This window comes from Dendrobates tinctorius, unplaced genomic scaffold, assembly GCF_039654945.1.
Source record: "Dendrobates tinctorius isolate UK_male_01 unplaced genomic scaffold, ASM3965494v1 ptg000033l, whole genome shotgun sequence".
NCBI lineage: Eukaryota > Metazoa > Chordata > Amphibia > Anura > Dendrobatidae > Dendrobates > Dendrobates tinctorius.
Genome location: NW_027361701.1, coordinates 9,095,003 through 9,110,893, shown reverse-complemented (window position 1 = coordinate 9,110,893; position 15,891 = coordinate 9,095,003). Strand labels below are relative to the sequence as shown.

At 42.4% G+C, this 15,891-nt stretch overlaps 1 protein-coding gene across 6 annotated transcripts in view; it reads left to right on the top strand.

Annotated features, from left to right (window-relative positions):
- UBN2 (ubinuclein 2) overlaps positions 1–15,891 on the top strand; it is a 236,664-nt gene that overhangs the window by 89,293 nt on the left and 131,480 nt on the right. For all 6 annotated transcript variants that reach the window (XM_073572986.1, XM_073572985.1, XM_073572984.1 and 3 more), the window contains one exon: positions 6,450–6,579. In XM_073572986.1, coding sequence (XP_073429087.1) covers positions 6,450–6,579 — 130 coding nt within the window. The remainder of the gene's footprint in view (positions 1–6,449; positions 6,580–15,891) is intronic.

Here is a 15,891-nt window from a genome sequence, read left to right as displayed (position 1 = left end):
TTAAAAAAACGCGCGTTGGTTTCGCGTTTTTCTTTTTATGCGCATGATGCGCTGCGCAAAAAAAACGCTAATGTGAAACTAGCCTTAACTTGATAAATTTGATATAAGCAGAATTATGCTGACCTGCAACACAGTCTACACTTAATTTGTGTAGCTCATTGAAAAAGCGTTGTTTTTTTTTTCTTAAACCCCTTCATGACCAAGCCTATTTTGACCTTAATCACCCGTCCATTATTTGCAATTCTGACCAGTGTCCCTTTATGAGGTAATAACTCAGTAATGCTTCAACGGACCCTAGCGATTCTGAGATTGTTTTTCGTGACATATTGGGCTTCATGTTAGTGGTAAATTTAGGTCAATAATTTTTGCGTTTATTTGTGAAAAAATCGGAAATTTGGCGAAAAATTCGTAATTTTCAAATTATGAAATATTTACTCTTAAACCAGAGAGTTATGTGACACTAAATAGTTAATAAATAACATTTTCCACATGTCTATATTACATCAGCACAATTTTGGAAACATTTGTTTTGTTGGGAAGTTTTCACACGTGGCGTTTTTTTTGCGTTTCCGCGGCAGTTTTAACCGCACGATTTTGCCGCGAAAAATAAGCATCCCATGCATTCCTATGGGATTCCGCAATGCTGTGCTAATGCTGCGGTTTTTACCGCGGCGGAATCGCTTCGCGGTAAAAACCGCAGCATGCTCATTATTTTGCGGAATCGCGGCGATCCCGCACCCATAGGAATGCATTGTTCCGCTTATTTCCCGCATGTGGCTGTGCACACCATGCGGAAAGTAAGCAGAACAATTGCGGATGGTACCCACGGTCCGGAGGAGAGGAGACTGTCCTCCGGGCTGTGGGGACCATATCCCTGTAAAAAATAGAATTTAAAATAAAAAATATTGTTATTCTTACCCTCCGATGTCCCGCGCAGCCTTCCCGCCTCTCTCCACGCTCCCGTTCCCAGTAGTCCTTTGCGAAAATGCCCGCGATGGCGTCCGATCTCGCGGGATCGCGAAGTCTCGCGGTAATTCGCGCGACGTCATCGGGAATTACCGCGAGACGTCGCGTTCCCGCGAGAACTGACGTCATCGCGGGCATTTTCGCAAAGGACTACTGGGAACGCCTGCGCGGGACGTCGGAGGGTGAGAATAACTATTTTTTATTTTTTTTTTACATTCTATATTTTACTACTGATGCTGCATAGGCGGCCTCAGTAGTAAAAAGTTGGTCACACTCGTCAAACACTGTGTTTGACGAGTGTGACCAACCTGTCAATCAGTTCTCCAAGCGATGCTACAGATCGCTTGGAAAACGCTAGCATTTTGCAAGCTAAATACGCTTGCAAAATGCTAGTTTTTCCGCGGGAAAATCGCGGGAATTTAAAATGCGATTTTCCCGCTGACTGGAATTCCGGAATTCTCGCGGTAATTTCCGCGAGAGTTCCGGTACGTGTGCACTTAGCCTTAAGGGTTAAAAGTTTACCAGCAATTTCTTTTTTACAAAAAAATTTACAAAACTATTTTTTTAGGGACCACCTCACATTTGAAGTCAGTTTGAGGGGTCTATATGGCTGAAAATAACCAAAAGTGACACCATTCTAAAAACTGCACCCCTCAAGCGGATCAAAACCACATTCAAGAAGTTTATTAACCCTTCAGTTATTTCAAAGCAGCAGAAGCAACATGGAAGGAAAAAATGAACATTTATCATTTTAGTCACAAAAATGGATCTTTTAGCAACAATTTTTTTTTATTTTCCCAAGGGTAAAAGGAGAAAGTGGACTCCAAAAGTTGTTGTCCAATTTGTCCTGAGTACGCTGAAACCCCATATGGGGGGGAACCACTGTTTTGGGCGCATGGCAGGACTCTGAAGGGAAGGAGCGCGCCATTTGACTTTTTGAATGCAAAATTAACTCCAATCGTTAGCAGACACCATGTCTTGTTTGGAGAGCCCCTGTGTGCCTAAACTTTGGAGCCCCCCTATAAATGACCCCATTTTGGAAACTAGACCCCCTAAGGAACTTATCTAGATACATAGTGAACACTTTGAACCCCCAATTGCTTCACAGAAGTTTAGAACGCAGAGCTGTGAAAATAAAAAATCATTTTTTTCCTCAAATGATTTTTTTAGCCAGCAATTTTTTATTTTCACAAGGCTAACTGGAGAAATTGGACCCCAAAAGTTGTTGTCCAGTTTGTCTTGAGTATGCTGAAACCCCATATGTGGGGGGGAATCACTGTTTTGGGCGCACGGCAGGACTCGGAAGGGAAGGAGCGCGCCATTTGACTTTTTGAATGGAAAATTAACTCGTATGTGGGGGGGACCACTGTTTGGGCACACATCGGGGCTCGGAAGGGAAGTAGTGACTTTTTGAAATGCCGGCTTGATGGAATGGTCTCCGGGCCTCATGTTACGTTTGCAGAGCCCCTAATGTGCCTAAACAGTAGAAACCCCCACAATTGACTCCGTTTTGGAAACTAGACCCCCCCCCCCCCCAAGGAACTTATCTACATGTGTGGTGAGCACTTTGAACCCCCAAGTGCTTCACAGAAGTTTATAACGCAGAGCCGTGAAAATAAAAAATCCTTTTTTTTTCCCACAAAAATGATTTTTTTAGCCCCCATTTTTTTATTTTCTCAAGGGTAACAGGAGAAATTAGACCCCTGAAGTTGTTGTGCAATTTTTCCTGTGTACGCTGATACCCCATATGTTGGGGTAAACCACTGTTTGGGCACACGTCGGGGCTCGGAAGGGAGGGAGCACCATTTGACTTTTTGAACGCAAAATTGTCTGGAATCAATTGTGGCGCCATGTTGCGTTTGGAGACCCACTGATGTGCCTAAATACTGGAAACCCCTCAACCCTAACCCCAACACACCCCTAACCACAACCCTAATCCCAACACACCCCTAACTCTAATCCCTAACCACAAGCCTAACCCTAATTCCAACCCCAACCCTAATGGAAAAATAAAAATATATTTTCTTTATTTTATTACTTTTCCCTATCTATGGGGGTGATAAACGGGGGGTTTATTTACTTTTTTTTTATTTTGATCACTGTGATAGGGTTTATCACAGTGATCAAAATGTACCTGGAATGAATCAATGAATCTGCCGGCCGGCAGATTTGGCGGGCGTAATTCGCATGCGCCTGCCATTTTGAAAGACTGCGGCGCCCATGCAGGATAGAGGAGGGACACCAGGACTCAGGAGGTACCGGGGAGGGGGGTTCCGGAGGAGGGAGGGGGAGCAAATACTGATGGCGGGGGCAGATCACCCCTGTCAGTCAGTGGGGGGGGGGGGGGGTCACATTGCGGTCTCCATCCATGGCCGATGATATTGCAGCATCGGCCATGGCTGGATTGTAATATTTCACCAGATTTAATTGGTGAAATATTACAATTGCTCTGATTGGCTGTTTCACTTTCAACAGCCAATCAGAGCGATCGTAGCCATGGGGAGGGGCAAAGCCACCCCCCCCCCCCCCCCCCCGGGATGAAGTACAAGGCCCCTTGTACCTGTGGATCGGGTGACCTTTCATTGACCCCGGTCACACGACCCGCAGGAGGGCGATCAATTCATGACACAGCATATGCATCATAGGTCGATTGTCACCGACTTTCATGACGCATATGCTGTCACAGGTCGGAAAGGGGTTAATATAAGTTTGTTGGAAATTCCAAAAGAGAGAGACTGACAAATGGTACTCTGAAAACTAGATAAATTTGGTATCCCCTTGTTATACTGACCTACAGAATAGTTTACTCCTCCCATATGGCTATGGTGATAAAATTAAAACCGTTTGTCTCTAGGAATGCAATGATTTAGAAGTAAAATGGTTTGTCATGAAAGTCAAACTTATGTTCGATTGCAAGGGGTAAAAGTGCAACACAGCTTCTGAAATCATTTTAATTATAAGAAAAGGTAAGGCCTCTTTCACACTTCAGTTGTTTGACAGTCAAAATCCGCTGTTTTTAAAAAGAAAAAAAAAAAATGGATCCGCCATTTTTTTTTGCAGAATCTGTTTTTTTCCATTGACTTACATTAGTAACAGATGGGCATCCGTTTCTTGACGGATCCGTCATAATTTTGGCGTCCGATGTCTGGAGTGTATGAAAGGAGAAGATCAGAAGCGCAGGAACCAGAGCACACTCAGCCGAAATGAAAAAATGCAAAAAGCTTTATTGAACATAAATGCCCGACAGACAGAAAAACATACAATATAAAAACACAATTAAAATGACAACATGCAAAGACAGATCAGACCTGACATATTGGGTAGATATGAAATTGACAATCGTGGGTACAAATAGTAACAGTTAACATACCACTGAGTGGACACCGCACATAACAGCATGGGCAAGGAAATAGATCTAATCAGAATTGTATATCATATATCACATGTATAAACATCCTACAAATAATCCTCACATATGAGTAAACTGGCGTAGTATAATCTAATTGAATCCACAATCAGATGCCAAATAGGAAGATATATTAAATAAGGCTATATAAATAATAGCCACTAAACAGATGGATAAAGTTCAAAATCTTCCCTGATGAAGCTGTCAGGGACAGCGACACGCGTAGGATCAGACGGACCTGGGGGTATGATATACACATGAGGCCTTTGCGATAATGTCTATTGTAATTTTCTTTAATGTATTAATGTATTTACCTAAGGTGCCTATGTGATGGGAGCTGCATGTAACATACATGATTTAATGCGGAGTGGACACGTGTGCATAGCCAGCGGGCATGTTATATAGAGATTTTGCACTTTATCCATCTGTTTAGTGGCTATTAATGCCAAAAAAAGACATTAGTCCATCCAGTTCAGCCTATAAAATTCTGTCAGAATAAATCCCCAGATCTATGTCCTTCTAAATAATTTAACAATAACTGTAAGATACAATATTGTTACGCTCCAGGAAGACATCCAGGCCTCTCTTGAACCCTTCGACTGAGTTCGCCATAACCACCTCCTCAGGCAGGTTTTTTGCCTGCGTTGAAACGGCGGATAGCAACGGATCCGTCGCTGTTCGCCATGTGCTCTGCTGCCCTTGCCTGCTCTCTGCTGCCACTTTCTGCTCTCTAAGGCTGTGTGCACACGCTGCGGAATTTGCTGCGGTTCCCTCCAAAGGTTTTCTATAGGGTTGAGATCTGGAGACTGGCTAGGCCACTCCAGGACCTTGAAATGCTTCTTACGAAGCCACTCCTTCGTTGCCCTGGCGGTGTGCTTTGGATCATTGTCATGTTGAAAGACCCAGCCACGTTTCATCATCAATGCCCTTGCTGATGGAAGGAGGTTTGCACTCAAAATCTCACGATACATGGCCCCATTCATTCTTTCATGTACCCGGATCAGTCGTCCTGGCCCCTTTGCAGAGAAACAGCCCCAAAGCATGATGTTTCCACCACCATGCTTTACAGTAGGTATGGTGTTTGATGGATGTAACTCAGTATTCTTTTTCTTCCAAACACGACAAGTTGTGTTTCTACCAAACAGTTCCAGTTTGGTTTCATAAGACCATAGGACATTCTCCCAAAACTCCTCTGGATCATCCAAATGCTCTCTAGCAAACTTCAGACGGGCCCGGACATGTACAGGCTTAAGCAGTGGGACACGTCTGGCACTGCAGGATCTGAGTCCATGGTGGCGTAGTGTGTTACTTATGGTAGGCCTTGTTACATTGGTCCCAACTCTCTGCAGTTCATTCACTAGGTCCCCCCGCGTGGTTCTGGGATTTTTGCTCACCATTCTTGTGATCATTCTGACCGCACGGGGTGGGATTTTGCGTGGAGCACCAGATCGAGGGAGATTATCAGTGGTCTTGTATGTCTTCCATTTTCTAATTATTGCTCCCACAGTTGATTTCTTCACTCCAAGCTGGTTGGCTATTGCAGATTCAGTCTTCCCAGCCTGGTGCAGGTCTACAATTTTGTTTCTGGTGTCCTTTGACAGCTCTTTGGTCTTCACCATAGGGGAGTTTGGAGTCAGACTGTTTGAGGGTGTGCACAGGTGTCTTTTTATACTGATAACAAGTTTAAACAGGTGCCATTACTACAGGTAATGAGCGGAGGAAAGAGGAGACTCTTAAAGAAGAAGTTACAGGTCTGTGATAGCCAGAAATCTTGATTGCTTGTTTCTGACCAAATACTTATTTTCCACCATAATATGCAAATAAAATGAAAAAAAAACAGACAATGTGATTTTCTGGATTTTTTTTTCTCAGTTTGTCTCCCATAGTTGAGGTCTACCTATGATGTAAATTACAGACGCCTCTCATCTTTTTAAGTGGTGGAACTTGCACTATTGCTGACTGACTAAATACTTTTTTGCCCCACTGTATATCGTTTGTACATATGTATGTTCTTTGCATTTCTATGTTGTGACACTGCAGAAATCCAATAATCTAAATCCTAGTCATTTTCTGACAGCATTGAGTTGCAGCTGCAAGAAGTCGGCAAAGTGAACAGGAACAGGGTATATTGTTACATTGAAGCATTTGTACCATGCACGAAGGATACTCTTGTCAAACGTCTGAAGAAACTGCACCTTCACATACAGGTATTTCCATGTTCAAAACATAAATGTGGTTATGTACTAATACACACTTATGTTTAGCTCCTTTTTCAATCATGCTAAGTCTTTTAATGCCTCATGTGTTTGCACATTTATCTAACATAATGTGGAATTTTCCATAGAAGCAGCTTGGGTAAGGGCAAACCTGCAGCCTGAGGACCACACTGGACCCTTCAACTGTTCCTGTCCAGCCTGCATATTGAGACAGGCAAAGTACTGGGACCAGTGGCTTACCATACCATCCAGCGTCTCAATTTCAACAATGGAATAATAGGAAGCCAATGAAATGAAAGGAGATAACACGGCACTAGTGACTGCGGTTCTTATGCATTAATAAAGCAGCCAGATATGAGAACTGCTGTTGGCGACAAGAGTATAGTGCTCAGCACAGCGGACAGAAGAATAAGGAAAGTGCCACTCACCAAGTTGATGAAGAGTCCTTTATTCTATATTTCAGGACGGGGTACGCAGGGAGTTCAGAGGGGTGCAGGGAGAAGAGTGTGGCTAATGGCCGTTTTGCGTTGTTCATTAGAAGCATTTACATTAGAAGCATTAGAAGCTTCTACAGGTCCTAGATAGCCGTCGTCCACACTCTTCTCCCTGCACCCCTCTGAACTCCCTGCGTACTCTGTCCTTAAAATATGGAATAAAGGACTGTAATTTCCTTGACTTGGGCAGTCTGCCGTATAATAGGGAGCAACTGGCTCACTGCTCCACTACTCAACCTTTGCATTGGTGACTGCACAGCAGGTATGAGTCTGAGAGGGCTGTGGGAGATTAAAAGTGTATGATTGGCTATGCAGACATGATACTGTTTCGGGGAGCCATGAGACATCATACCAGGGGTGGATATTCAGTTATGTGCAATATAATAGCAGTCTACCATCACTAAAGTGTTGCTATTTGTGGCATTTAGGCTATGTGCACACGTGTGGAATTCCCTGCTGCGGGAAATATGCGAGAAAACTGCATTTTAAATTCCCGCCTATTTCTCGCGGGAAAACTAGCGATTTGCAAGTGAAATTAGCTTGCAGAATACTAGCGTTTTCCAAGCGATCTGTAGCATCGCTTGGAAAACTGATTGACAGGTTGGTCACACTCGTCAAACATAGTGTTTGACGAGTGTGACCAACTTTTTACTATTGAGGCTGCCTGTGCGGCATCAGTAGTAAAAAGATCTAATGTTAAAAATAATTGAAAAAATAAATAAATAAACGTCATATTTTCACCTTCCGGCGTCCTGCGCAGCGTTCCCGATCATCGTGATGCTCCCGGCAACTCCCGTTCCCAGCGATGCCTTGCGACAATGACCTTTGATGTCGCGGTCTCCCTGATGACTCTGCGAGGGACGTCGGAAGGTGAGAATGACGATTTTTTTCATTTTAATTCTATTTTTTTTACAGGGATATGGTACCCAGAGCCCAGAGGACAACCTCCTCTCTTCCAGACCGTGGGTACCATCCGCAAATGTTCTTACTTTTCACATGGTGGGCACAGCCACATGCGGAAAGTAAGCAAAACAATGCATTCCTATGTGCGGATTTTCCCGCGATTCCGCACAAAGAATGAACATGCTGCGTATTTTTCCGCAGCGTAATTCCGCCACGGAAAAATCCGCAGCATTAGCATAGCATTTCGTTTTCGCGGCAAAATCGCGCGTTTAAAATCGCAAAAAAAAAAGCTACGTGTGAACACAGCCTAAAGGAGGGCAACAAATGTTGTACCTGCTGATATTAACCCTTGCTCATTGAGTAAAACTGGTCTTTCCAGATATTGTACTGAAAGAGAGAGCTTTGATCAAGAAGTTGATTGAAGACGGGAAAACATATAAATTGCAGAACATAATTGGCTGTTCAACTGAAACAATTTCCAGTGCCTTAAAATGGCAAACAAAACCCAAAAAACGTGGTAGATAAAATAAACACTACCATCTGCAGAGATCATAGAATTACAAGAATGGCAAAGAAGCATCCAATAATCAACTCCTGAGAGATCAAAGAAGATCTGTTACCTACAAGTCCTACAACCATCAGAATACCCCTGCGTGAAGCCAAAACACACAAAATACCATTGCTGAAAAAAAAAAATTGTTGAAAAGGTTAGTTTGCCAAAGAACACATTGACTGGCCTAAAGAGAAGTGACACAACATTCTATGGACCGATGAAAGCACAATTGTTCTCATTGGGTCTAAAGGTCGTAAACAGTTTGTGAGACAACCCATAAACGGTGAATTCAAGCTACAGTACACTGTGATGAGTGTAAAACATGGAGGTATAAGCAGAATGGCTTGGGGAGGTTTCTCGTACTTAGGAGTTGAGCCCATTTATCACAAACCAGGCACCATGGACCAGCCTGAATATATCAAAATACTGGAAGAAGCCATGTTTCCTTATGCTGAGGAAGAATTGTCCTTTTTTCAGCAGGACGATGACCCCCAAACAAACCAGCAAGTGGGCAACATTCTGGCTCCAGACAATAAGATTGATTTGATGAAGTGGCCAATCCCTAGACCTCAATCCAATTGAGAATTTGTGGAGTGACATAAAAATCACTGTTTTTAATACAAAACCTAAGAATGCAAAATAACTGTGGCTTACAGTCCAGTCTGCTTTGGCTGGAATATGTTTGCTGCTACTGTGCAGGCGCCATTTTCAAACTTTTTTTTAATACACGAATATGTATGTGCTTATATGTATTTTTATGATATATATTTTGTGTATGTATATATATATGTGTATATATAATATATATAATCACACACTACAGACCAAACGTTTAGACACGCCTCATTCAAAGAGGTTTCTTTTATTTTCATGACTATGAAAATTGTAGATTCACACTGGACTGAAGGCATCAAACCTATGAATTAACACATGTGGCGTCATATACCGTATATACTCGAGTATAAGCCGATCCGAGTATAAGCCGACCCCCCTAATTTTGCCACAAAAACCTGGGAAAACGTATTGACTCGAGTATAAGCCTAGGGTGGGAATTGCCAAAGATACTGGTAAATTTCAAAAATAAAAATAGATAAGAATAAAAGTAAAATTAATTGAGACATCAGTAGGTTAAATGTTTTTGAATATTTATTTAAAAGAAAAACATTAAACAAGCCCTGTAAGTGCAAAAGAGGGTCAACAAAACCAATATGGCAACAGCAATCACTTTAAAAGTACAAAAACCTCAGCTCAATCTAAAACACAAGAGTTAAAATCCTTCAAAGTCACTGGATTTCTCATCATCTGTATGTCCAAACAGAGCTTCAGCTTCAGCTGGTAAGAGGTTATCAGCATAGACATTGTCGTCATCATCACTGAGTTGGTCATCACCGTCACTGCTGTCGTCTTCATACAAAGCGCTGTCTTCACTGCCATCCATAGCTTTACTAATGCCACATTTCTTGAAGGCGCGTTGCACCATGTCCTCTGGAATCTCTTCCCATGCATCACGAACCCACTTTGCAATTAATTCTATGTCCGGCTTCATCAGATTTCCAAGTTTTGTTAGTCGGGCTTGACCAGATGACATCCATTCATGCCACATCCTCCGCACACGGTCTTTGAAAGGTTTATTTAAACACACATCTAGGGGCTGCAATACAGATGTAAGTCCACCTGGAATAACTGCCAAAGTAACTTGAGAAGACTTTGCCAATTTTTTGATGTCATCACATGTGTGGGCTCTGAACATATCCCAAACTAGCAATGATGGTTTTTTCTTTAACCCCTTACCTACAATTGACGTAATATTCCGTCCATGTGACCATGGACCTAATTACCATGGACGGAATATTACGCCATCGCGATCAGCGGCGCCCACGTGGTGAGCGCCGCTGATCGCGGCCGAGTGTCAGCTAATTATCATAGCTGACAGCCGGCACAATGTGTCAGGGGCGGTCACGGACCGCCCCCGACACGTTAACCCCTTGCACACCGCGATCAAACGCGATCGCGGTGTACCGGGGGTTAAAGGGAAGCATCGGCAGGGAGGGGGCTCCCTCCGTGCTTCCCTGAGCCCCCCACGGCAGCGCAATGTGCAGCGCTGCTGCGGGGGGCTCCTTTCCTCCAGGCCCCCGAATCCAAGATGGCGACGGGGGCCTGAGGAAGCTGGCTTCCTCAGTGCCTGCAAAGCGCAGGCATGAGGAAGTCTGCAGCAGTGCCTGTGACAGATCGCTGATCTGTCACAGTGATCTGTGATGTGACAGATCAGCGATCTGTCACAGGACAGTGATGTCCCACCTGGGACAAGGTAATAAAGTAAAAAAAAAAAAAGTGTTAAAAATAATTTTAAAAAAATCGCCAAATAAATTAGTGTAAAAAAAAAAAAAATATTCCCCAATAAATCCATTTTTTCAAAATAAAAAAACCCCAAAACAATAAAAGTACACATATTTGGTATCGCCGCGTCCGTAATGACCTGCCCTATAAAACTGTCCCATTATTTAACCCCTTTAGTGAACCCCTTAAAAAATAAAAATAAAAAACAAAGCAAAAAATAATGATTTATTATCATACCACCGAACAAAAAGTGCAATAACGCGCGATCAAAAAGACGCATATAAATATCCATGGTACCGCTGAAAACGTCATCTTGTCCCACAAAAAACGAGCCGCCATACAGCATCATCCGCAAAAAAATAAAGTTATAGCTCGCAGAATAAAGCGATACAAAAATAATTATTTTTTATATAAAATTGTTTTCATTGCAAAAAACCGAGAAAAAACATAAAAAAAACGACCTAAATGAGGTATCGCTGTAACCGTACTGACCCGAAGAATAAAACCACTTTATCAATTTTACCGCACGCGGAACTGTGTAAACGCACCCCCCCAAAAGAAATTCATGAAACGCTGGTTTTTGTTCATTCTACGTCCCAAAAATCGAAATAAAAAGCGATCAAAAAATGTCACGTGCCCGAAAATGGTACCAATAAAAACGTCAACTCGTCCCGCAAAAAATAAGACATCACATGACTCGGTGGGTCAAAATACGGAAAAATTATAGCTCTCAATATGTGGTGATGCAAAAACTATTTTTACAATAAAAAGCGTCTTTTAGCGTGCGACAGCCACCAAACATAAAAACCGCCATAAATCGTAAATCAAACCCCCCGTTATCACCCCCTTAGTTAGGGAAAAATAATAAAACTAAAAGAAAATGTATTTATTTCCATTTTCCCGCTAGGGTTAGGGTAGGGTTAGGGCTAGGGTTAGGGTTAGGGCTAGGGCTCAGATTAGGGTTAGGGGTGTGTTGGGGTTAGGGTTGGAGTTATAATTGGGGGTTTCCACTGTTTGGGCACATCAGGGGCTCTCCAAATGCAACATGGCGTCTGATCTCAATTCCAGCCAATTCTGCGTTGAAAAAGTCAAATGGGGCTCCTTCCCTTCAAAGCTCTGCCATGCGCCCAAACAGTGTTTTACCCCCACATGTAGGGTATCAGCCTACTCAGGACAAATTACAAAACAACTTTTGGGGTCCAATTTCTCCTGTTACCCTTAGGAAAATAAAAAATTGGGGGCAAAAATATAATTTTGCGGAAAAAAGTTTTTTTATTTTCACGCCCAGGCGTTATAAACTTCTCTGAAGCACTTGGGGGTTCAAAGTGCTCTCCACACATCTAGATAAGCTCCGTGGGGGGTGTAGTTTCCAAAATGGGGTCACTTGTGGGGAGTTTCAATAGTTTAGGTACATCAGGGGCTCTCCAAACGCACATGACACCCGCAGACCAATCCATCAAAGTCTGCATTCCAAAACGTCACTACTTCCCTTCCGAGCCCCGACGTGTGCCCATACAGTAGTTTTCTCCCACATATGAGGTATCAGCGTACTCAGGACAAATTGGACAACAACTTTTGGGGTCCAATTTCTCCTGTTACCCTTGGGAAAATAAAAAAATTGGGGACTAATTGATCATGTTTGTGGAAAAAATACGATTTTTTTATTTTCATGCCTGGGCATTACAAACTTCTGTGAAGCCCTTGGGGGTTCAAAGTGCTCACCACACATCTAGATAAGTTCCTCAGGGGGTCTAGTTTCCAAAATGGGATCATTTGTGGGGGGTTTCCACTGTTTAGGTACATTAGGGGCTCTCCAAAGGCAACATGACACCCACAGACCATTCCATCAAAGTCTGCATTCCAAAACGTCACTACTTCCCTTCCGAGCCCCGACGTGTCCTCATACAGTAGTTATCTATCACATATGGGGTGTCAGCGTACTCAGAACAAATTGAACAACAACTTTTGGGGTCCAATTTCTCCTGTTACCCTTGGGAAAATAAAAAAATGGGGACTAAAAGATGATGTTTGTGGAAAAAATACGATTTTTTTATTTTCACGCCCGGACGTTATAAACTTCAGTGAAGCACTGGGGGGTTCAAAGTGCTCACCACACATCTAGATAAGTTCCTTGGGGGGGTCTAGTTTCCAAAATGGTGTCATTTGTGGGGGGTTTCTACTGTTTTGGTACATCAGGGGCTCTCCTAACGCGACATGGTGTCCAATCTCAATTCCAGCCAAAAACGTCAAATGGCGCTGCTTCCCTTCCGAGCTCTGCCATGCGCCCAAATAGTGGTTTACCCCCACATGTGGGGTATCAGCGTACTCAGGATAAATTGCACAATATCTTTTAGGGTCCTGTTACTTTTGGAAAAATAAGAATTGAGGGTGAAAAGATCATTTTTGTGGAAAAAATATGATATTTTAATTGTACTGCTGTACGTTATAAACTTCTGTGAAGCCCTTGGGGGTTCAAAGTTCTCACCACACATCTAGATAAGTTCCTTGGGGGGTCTAGATTCCAAAATGGTGTCATTTGTGGGGGGTTTCCACTGTTTTGGTACATCAGGGGTTTTCCAATCGCGACATGGTGTCCGATCTCAAATCTAGCCAAAAACGTCAAATGGCGCTGCTTCCCTTCCGAGCTCTGCTATGCGCCCAAATAGTCATTTACACCCACATATGGGGTATCAGCGTACTCAGGACAAATTGCACAATAACTTTTAGGGTCCTATTACCCTTGGAAAAATAAAAATTGGGGGTGAAAAGATCATTTTTGTGGAAAAAATATGATTTTTTAATTGTACCGCTGTACGTTATAAACTTCTGTGAAGCCCTTGTGGGTTCAAAGTTCTCACCACATATCTAGATAAGTTCCTTGGGGGGTCTAGTTTCCAAAATGGGGTCACTTGGGGGGTTTCCACTGTTTAGGTACATCAGGGGCTCTCCAAACGCGACATGGCGTCCGATCTGAATTCCAGCCAAATTTGCATTGAAAAAGTCAAACGGCGCTCCTTCCCTACTGAGGTCTGCCATGCGCCGAAACAGTGGTTCCCCCCCACATATCAGGTATCAGCGTACTCAGGACAAATTGCACAATAACTTTTGCAGTTCAATTTCTCCTGTTACCCTTGGTAAAATAAAGAAAATTGAACCTGAAGTATTTTTTTTGTGAAAAAAAGTTAAATGTTCATTTTTTTTTTAATATTCAAAAAATTCCTGTGACGCACCTAAAGGGTTAATAAACTTCTTGAATGTGGTTTTAAGCATCTTAAGGGGTGCAGTTTTTAGAATGGTGTCACTTTTGGGTATTTTCTATCATATAGACCCCTCAAAGTGGCTTCAAATGTGAAGTGGTCCCTAAAAATAAAATGGTGTTGCAAAAATGAGAAATCGCTGGTCAATTTTTAACCCTTATAACTTCCTAACAAAAAAAAATTTTGGTTCCAAAATTGTGCTGATGTAAAGTAAGCATGTGGGAAATGTTATGTATTAAGTTTTTTGTGTGCCGTATCGCTGTGATTTAAGGGCATAAAAATTCAAAGTTGGAAAATTGCGAAATTTTCAAAATTTTCGCCAAATTTCTGTTTTTTTCACAAATAAACGCAAGTTATTTGAATGCAATTTTACCACTAACATGAAGTACAATATGTCACGAGAAAACAATATCAGAATCACCGGGATCCATGGAAGCGTTCCAGAGTTATGACCTCATAAAGGTACAGTGGTCAGAATTGTAAAAATTGGCCCGGTAGTTAACGTGCAAACCACCCTTGGTAGTGAAGGGGTTAAGGCTGTTCCTGGTCGTCCATTCCAAATTTCTTCCAGCCATTTTTTTGGTCCATCTTCATCCATCCAGCCCTTAATATGAGTGCGCACTGTAATTCGTGGTGGGAATTGGACCTTTTTAGGCAGGGTCTTTCTTTTAAAAATAATGACAGGCCGCAGCTTAGTTCCATTAGCCAAACAAGAAAGAATGACTGAAATGATTTTTTTCATTTCCTGTGGTTCTGAGTAGAATAGTTTTTTCTCCCATATTTGCCACAGTTCTGTTGCTGGGAAGATCAAAAGTCATAGGTGTTTCATCCATATTTCCCATATCTCCCAGGTCATAGTTATGTATCCATCTTTGTTTTATGATGAATGAATGGAATGACATCACTTTTTCATCAAGGTCTTTTGGCAACTTCTGTGAAATCCTTGTTGTTTGCCGCAAACATAGGCCAAACCTATTCATGAAACGGGTACACCATCCTGCTGATGCAACAAAATTTTCAATTCCTGGTGCTTTCAATTTGTGGTCTTTAGCCATTTGAAGGGCGTGTTACGCAGTAGCGATTTTGACGACACTCCATAACCCATTTATGCAATTCAGTCTATAGAGCCTCATACGACACCTTCAAACCACGTTGAGCTTTTTTTGCCTTTGGAGTCTTTTCCAAGTCCGCTTTCATTTTCCGCCACTCCCTCACTTGTTTTTCGTTCACACAAAATTTCCTACTTGCAATACTGTTATTGCTTTCTTCTGCTCTTGACACAACCTTAAGTTTGAAACCAGCTTCGTACGACCTGCGTTTTTGTTTTAGTCCAGGATTTGAAGTACTGGGATCCATTTCTAACGGGATAAAAAAAAGATGCTCCGTACAAATAATGCTGCACAGTGAATAATGGTGGCTCATATATCTCTGCATAACATACAGTATGCCCCATATAATCCTGCAGAGTGTATAATGGTGGCTCATATAACGCTGCATAACATACGGTATGCCCCATATAATGCTGCAGAGTGTATAATGGTGGCTCATATAACGCTGCATAACATACAGTATGCCCCATATAATCCTGCAGAGTGTATAATGGTGGCTCATATAACGCTGCATAACATACGGTATGCCCCATATAATGCTGCAGTGTGTATAATGGTGGCTCATATAACGCTGCATAACATACGGTATGCCCCATATAATGCTGCAGAGTGTATAATGGTGGCTCATATAACGCTGCATAACATACGGT